General features: G+C 54.6%; 3 protein-coding genes across 5 annotated transcripts in view; 1 reads left to right on the top strand and 2 right to left on the bottom strand.

Annotated features, from left to right (window-relative positions):
* The window catches only part of LOC109542432 (E3 ubiquitin-protein ligase HECW2-like), a 34,919-nt gene that overhangs the window by 3,788 nt on the left and 24,671 nt on the right, over positions 1-6,460 (bottom strand). The gene's annotated exons all lie outside the window — the stretch shown is intronic.
* Positions 17-2,632, top strand: LOC125503065 (BMP-binding endothelial regulator protein-like). Its single transcript, XM_048662805.1, has 6 exons — positions 17-420; positions 475-633; positions 692-978; positions 1,036-1,186; positions 1,295-2,069; positions 2,127-2,632. The coding sequence occupies exons 1-6, from the start codon at positions 141-143 to the stop codon at positions 2,290-2,292; spliced, it is 1,818 nt and encodes a 605-aa protein (XP_048518762.1). The 5' UTR covers positions 17-140; the 3' UTR covers positions 2,293-2,632.
* LOC109533375 (heparan sulfate glucosamine 3-O-sulfotransferase 1) overlaps positions 2,811-6,460 on the bottom strand; it is a 7,062-nt gene continuing 3,412 nt past the window's right edge. For 2 of the 3 annotated variants that reach the window (XM_048662809.1, XM_048662808.1), the window contains exons 5-6: positions 4,923-5,174; positions 2,811-4,861 (exon numbers count right to left, since the gene is read on the bottom strand). In XM_048662809.1, coding sequence (XP_048518766.1) covers positions 4,547-4,861; positions 4,923-5,174 — 567 coding nt within the window. In that variant the 3' untranslated portion in view covers positions 2,811-4,546. The remainder of the gene's footprint in view (positions 4,862-4,922; positions 5,175-6,460) is intronic. The other variant, XR_007280667.1, reaches the window with a different exon arrangement.

The following is a 6,460-nucleotide window of genomic DNA, read 5'->3' on the forward strand; positions in this document are numbered from 1 at the left end:
TCGACAATTTTTCCCGGTGAAAAAAAATATTCCGTCGTTCCCTGGCTCAATGCAGCAACGCATGCAGTTGGGGGATTTCCGGAAAAATTTTCGCAATTTTTCCAAAACCATTTGGAACTTGATTGGCACTGTCACCTGTCATGCGCGCGTTTCAGAACGGGCTGGTCGAGTGCAAGAACACCTGCCCCAAAACGGACGGCTGCCATCTGGTGGTGACGGACGGCTGCTGTAAAGTGTGCAAGGGCTGCAACTACAAGGGCGTGGCCTACGCCAGCCACACCGATTGGTCGGAGCCGGCCAATCCGTGCAAAGTGATGCGATGCGAGGCGGGCGTGGTCACCATCTCGGACATGCACTGCTACACGCCCTGCCCCAACCCGCTGCCGCCCGAGCCGGGAAAATGCTGCCCCACCTGTTCAGGTACGTGGCCCCTGCAGGCGCTGTTGCCGGCTCACGCGCAATTTCCCCCCGCAGTGTGCAAATTCAATGGGCAAGTGGTGGCTGAGGACCGGGACGTCGTGTCCGAGGACGATCCCTGCTTGAAGTGTCGCTGCAGTCGCGGCCGCCTGACCTGCGCCAAAAGGTCCTGTCCGGTGCTGCAGTGTTCGCGGGCCATGCAGGAGAGGGCGCCAGGTATGCGACTATGTTGACCAGTGGTGAGTAGGTAGTTGACATTGTTGACGTTTGACAGGTGAGTGCTGTCCGCGCTGCAACGGCACGCGCGCCATCCTGCTGGTGCCGAACACCTGTCCCATACAGCGGTCCTTTTTCCGCGAGGGGCAGGCGCTGAAGTTGGACAAGTGCATCGAGTGCGCGTGCGTCAACAGCACGTCAGTGTGCACGCGCAGCGCCTGCCCGATCTTGGAGTGTGCGCCCGAGCTGCAGCGCACCTTCCCCGCCCACTGCTGCCCCACCTGCATCCAGCAGCCGACCGACGAGCTGATCAGCCAGTGCCACTACGCGGGCCACGCCTACGAGGCAGGTACTAGCCGGGCCACGCCCCCTTCTAGGTTTAACGCGCGCTTTGTTAGGCAGGATGGCAACGTGTGGAAGCTGGACGCGTGCAGTTCGTGCGAGTGCCACGACGGGAAGGTCAGCTGCGCGCGCATCCGCTGCAACACCACCTGCGCCGCCGGCATGAAGCAGATCAACGTGGAGGGCGAATGCTGTCCGCAGTGCGTTGAATGTGAGCGTTTTTTTATTTTTAAAAATTTGAAAAAATTGCTGCGCAGAATTTCACCCAATTGACAAACTAATTTGACGTTTTTGCCCTGGTTGCAATTTTTCCGATCAGTGGAAGGGGCGTGTATGGCGTTCGGCGACCCGCACTACAAAACGTTCGACGGCAAGATCTACACGTTCAAGGCCATGGGGCGGTACCAGCTGGTCGAGCAGTGCGGCGCCGGCAACAACGCCAGCGCCTTCTCGATCAAGGTGGCCAACTACGCCACGCCCCACTACATGGACTCGCCAATCACGAAGCGCGTGGCCATCAGCTACGGGGGGGCGCGCCTGAATCTGCAGCAGCGCCTGCGCGTCAAGTACAACGGGCGCAGAGTGGGCCTGAACTTCGAGAGGGCGGGGCAGTTTGCGCTGCGCAAGCTGCCCGAGGGCGTGGAGGTGCGCCTGCACAATGGCGTCGTGGTCGTGTGGAACGGGCGCAGCTTCCTCGAGGTGACGGCGCCCGCCGCCTTCAAGGGGCGCCTGTGCGGCCTGTGCGGCAACTTCAACGGCGACCTGCAGGACGAGCTGCGGCTGCGCTCCGGCAAGACGGTGGGCGACAAGGACGTGGGCGCGTTCGGCGCCTCCTGGTGCGTGGGCAAAAGGGCGGAGTGCGCCCAGAAACCGAAGACAACGCGGCGCACGCACGGCGACGTGGGCGCCTGCAAGCACTTGAACGGGCGCGACTTTGGCGCCTGCGAGTCGCAGCTGAGCAACACCAAATACTACAAGGCCTGCAAGATGGACATGTTCAATTGTGCGCATGGCAAGTGCTACTGCGAGAGCCTGACCGCCTACTCGAGAGAGTGCGAACGATTGGGCGTCCAGCTGCCGCCCAATTGGCTCAAGTAAGTGCGACAAGGAGCGCCCACGGCGACGTTTGGTTAACCAAGCCACTGTTTCAGGAACAGTCGCTGTGACGCGCGCAGTTTGCGCCAATCGCACGCACGCGCCACCTCGCGGCCGTCCACCTCCACCACCAAGGAACGCCTGTCGAAGCTTCTGCACCAGGCCGCCAGGGGGCAGCAGCCGGGGGCGGGGCATGCGCGCCAGCCCATCCCCATCCAGTAGGGCCACGCCCCCCCGCCCATAGTGCTAGTCAACTTCAGTATTCTCCCGCAGGGGGCGCAGCCCCAGTATTACCATTCCAAGGCACCCTGGCTCCGCCCCCTCTTCGACAGTCAATCGATCAGCCAACGGCCACGCCCACTACCAAAGAGAATTTGCTTTGATTTGCTGAGAATTTGATCGATTGGCGGTTTGCAACAATTCATTTCTGTATATACGTTTTAGTATGATGGACGCTGGCCTAGCGGCCGAAACGTTCCCTAGTTACGTTACTTAGTTCCTATTCCATGTACTTGATTGTTTGTTTGTCTGTTTGTATAAATAAATAGGTTAGGTTAGGTTAGATTGAACAATGGCAACAGCGCCCCCACCCCCCAGTGTTAATTTATTCGTGTTAAATTTTGCACTTTTGTATGCTGAATCTCCCCCCCTCCCCCACTACTACTACCACCTGTAACAACCAATAAAATTTGAATAAACCTAGTAAACCATAAAGTTGTAGGGCAACGATTCATAACCTCCCAGTTTGACTTTCATCTTTATTCGGCCTCGGCAAATTACACATTTTTTGGTAAATTTAACAAAATTATTGCGGTGTTGCCCCACTGGCCCTCGGGCTCAAAGTGGGGGCTTCAACAGTGTATAAATCCGCTAAAAAGTTTGTACAAACCCAAAACCTAACCTCTAACTAGCGGGTTTGGGTGGAGTGACCAGTTGACAGGATTCGGTTGAACAAGGATACAAGACACGTAGAGTGGGATGGAGATAGAGGGCGGGCCTTATGACGCCATGCACGAGGCAGGCTTGATATGTTGCGAATCGTCCCCAAACAACCCGCGCGCTGTGTGTACGCAATATTTGCCCCACTACATGAATATAGATTCATCAACATCGATCACAAGGTTTTTTTCCTAAAAAATGCGAAAAAACCACCAATGCATAGACAAACAAAATTCCCTGAACCCAATGTAGAATCATCACAAGTTTGAAATGAACGGTTAAGTTTGAGATTGACAGCAATCGGTACTCACCAGCGCAACTTCAAGTATCGGGGGCCCCCTTGTGTCGGCCTCTGCAGCTGGCAGCTAGCAGACACCTAACCTCACTTGCGCAGCTAGCGCCCGCAAAACCGGCCCTTTCAAGGCCGCAGGGCTTCCAGCCTACTGATCGCCGGCAGCCCCCGTGGGGGGCCCCGCACTACGGAACGCTTCCAGCCTGGATGGCAACAACGTAGGCCCAAACAGCCGCCAGGCGCTTAAAACGGAAATTTCACCGGGTGCGCACTGGAATTTACGCTCAAGGGGGTCCCGAGGGCCCCCTTGAGCACTCCGCACTGGATTCGGAGCCCCATCAGGGGATTTTACCGGTTTTTTGGCACTCAATGGGGTCAATCACCCGAGCGATGTCACCGATGACAGTGCCACGTCGACAAGACCGTGGCCCGTGAGAGGGCGCCGTACGCACAGGGCGCGAGCTGTGAGGGTCGATTAAATAATCGATTGATTCGATTAAATTAAATTGACTGCGCCCATGTTTTCTACTGATCTACTGAAAACTTTGTACAAACCCAAAAACCTAACTTCTAACAGCGCGTTTGTGTATAGGTGACCAGTTGACAGGGTTTGGTTGAACAAGGACAAGAGACACGGACACGTAGAGTAAAGTGAAGTAGAGTAGGATGGAGAGAGTGGGCGGGCCGTTCGCGGGCCCTATGACGGCATCCCCGAGGCAGGCTTGATATGTTTCGAATCGCCCGCAAACAACCCGCGCACTCTGTATATATACATTTATAAATTTATTTAAATATAACGCCCACTTTCGCTCGCATTGCAGCCCCACTATACAATATACATATAAATATTTATATAAATATAGATTTATCAACTAGTGTCAATGATAACGATCACAAGGTTCCGCCCCCCGGGGGGCGATAATTTTCCTAAAAAATGCGAAAAACCCCCAAGCACTGGCAACACTGCCTGGTCTATGCATAGACATATAAAATTCCCTAAGCCTACTTACAATGTACAATCATCACACCTTTGATATGTATGGTTAAGATTTGATATGCAGGTAATTAAACAGCGGACACTTGCGTGCTATTGCTTACCGGTTTGGTTTGAATGGGCGCGCGCGCCCCCCACTCCACCTACTTAAGGCACTGATCAATGTGATCAAGAAGCTGCTGGGTGCCGCGCAGGTAAGTCCACGTGGCGCGCGCTTGAGCATGATGCGCACGCCCATGGAGTGGGCGGGGCTAGTCGCTCGGCCACGCCAGATCCTCGCCAATCAGCTCGTAGAACTTTTGATTGTGCTCGTCGAAGTAGGCGCGCAGCTGCGCCACGACGTGCGGGCTGACGCGCGGGTGGCGCCGCCCTTTGGTCTCGCGCAGACACCGATCGGCCGTCTCGTTGCGCAGACAGAAGAATCCCTTCGTCTCGTTGAAGTAGAAGTTGTGGGCGCTGATGCGCGGCTCGAGCCCGAGGAAGCGCTCGATGCGCTGCAGCTGCGGCAGCGGATCGTCGATCAGCTGGTCGCCGTTCACCACCAGCAGTTGCTCGCGTGGGAACACCTGCGGGTAGAGGGCGCTCGCAATCACGCTGGTTTGGATCGGGGTGGGCGGCTGCGCTTACCTCGAGCCAGCGATGCAGGAAGCGGTGATAGACAGAGATGGCGAGCGGGCGGTACGACTCGTTGACGGTGCCGTTGCGGTGCAGCGCCAGCTGCTCGAAGCTGCGCACTGGGCCGAGAGTGGGCGCCGTGGGCGCCATGGTTGCCGCGTTGGCGCGCAGCTGCGTGTAGTCGGAGATGGCGCGCGTCACCGGCTCCCGCACTATCAGCAGGAGCTTGATGCTGGCGTTCATGGCGCGAATGCGCTCCGGAACCTGGAAAAGCCCTGGATTAGTCATCAGCCAGTCTGGACAAGTTGCACAACCCGGCAACAGCGCAATTTTTAGGAAGTTTCAAAGTGCGCGTCCCAACCAGAAACGCTGGAAATTTCGGGTTTGTTGCGTTAAAAGCAGAAGAGTCGGGCCTACAATGTTGGAAAGTTTCGATTCGCTGCCATCATCAGGGATTTTTGGAGGAATTTTTAAAGTTTGCCCATTTTTTCACTTCCAATACGCGTGGATGCGATGGACCATTGAGAAATTAATTGCGTCCCAACCAGAAATGCTGGAACATTCGGGTTTGTTGCGTTAAAAGCAGAAGGGTCGGGCCTACAATGTGTGGAGGTTTCGATTCGCTGCCGTCGTCAGGGATTTTTTGACGAATTTTTAAAGTTTGCGGACTTTCACATCCATTACGCGCAGATGCGATGGACGATTGAAAATTTCTTTGCGTCCCAACCAGAAAAGCTGAAAAGTTGGGATTTTTTGTATTAAAAGCAGAAGAGTCGGGCCTACAATTTGTGAAAGTCTTGATTCGCTGCCATAATCAGGGATTTTTCCAGGATCTTTTATGTTTGCGCTTTTTCACTTCCATCACGTGCGGATGCGACGCGCCATTGAAAAATTAATTGCGTCCCAACCAGAAAAGCTGGGAACTTCGGGTTTGTTGCGTTAAAAGCAGAAGAGTCGGGCCTAAAGCGTGTGAAAGTTTCGATTTGGTGCCATAATCAGGGGTTTTTTCAGGAATTTTTAAAGTTTGCGGATTTTCACTTTCATTACGCGCGGATGCGATGGGCGCATTTTGCCGCATTGCGCCCAAACGGTGAGGCTGAGCAACAAAGGGGCCCCTTAATGAAAAGCGCAGAGGGCCAAAGGCCAGCGTCTGGCGCAGGTTGCAGGCCCCCCGCTCTTCAGGCAGAGCAGATATCGCGAAAAAATCAACTCGCACTAGGGGGCGCCGGGTGCCATGTGCCATTGAAAAATTAATTGCGTCCCAACCAAAAAAACTGGAATTTTTGGGTCTTTTGCGTTCAAAGCAGAAGAGTTGGGCCTAAAACATGTGAAAGTTTCGATTCCCTGCCATCGTCAGGGATTTTTTCAGGAATTTTTAAAATTTGCGGATTTTCGCTTCCACTACGCGCGGATGCGATGCGCCATTGAAAAATTCATTGCCTCCCAACCAGAAAAGCTGGAAATTTCGGGTTTGTTGCGTTAAAAGAAGAAGAGTCGGGCCTACAATGTGTGAAAGTTTCGATTCGCTGCCATCATCAGGGATTTTTGGA

This window comes from Dendroctonus ponderosae, unplaced genomic scaffold, assembly GCF_020466585.1.
Source record: "Dendroctonus ponderosae isolate FM_Combo_2020 unplaced genomic scaffold, Dpon_F_20191213v2 Dpon_F_20191213_12, whole genome shotgun sequence".
Lineage (NCBI taxonomy): Eukaryota > Metazoa > Arthropoda > Insecta > Coleoptera > Curculionidae > Dendroctonus > Dendroctonus ponderosae.

Coding starts and splice junctions, on each gene's coding strand:
- LOC125503065 (XM_048662805.1), top strand. CDS start 141: ATGCGCGCGTTTCAGAACGGGCTGGTCGAGTGCAAGAACACCTGCCCC. Junction 421..474: donor ATGCTGCCCCACCTGTTCAG/GTACGTGGCCCC, acceptor TTCCCCCCGCAG/TGTGCAAATTCAATGGGCAA. Junction 1,187..1,294: donor CTGTCCGCAGTGCGTTGAAT/GTGAGCGTTTTT, acceptor TTTTCCGATCAG/TGGAAGGGGCGTGTATGGCG.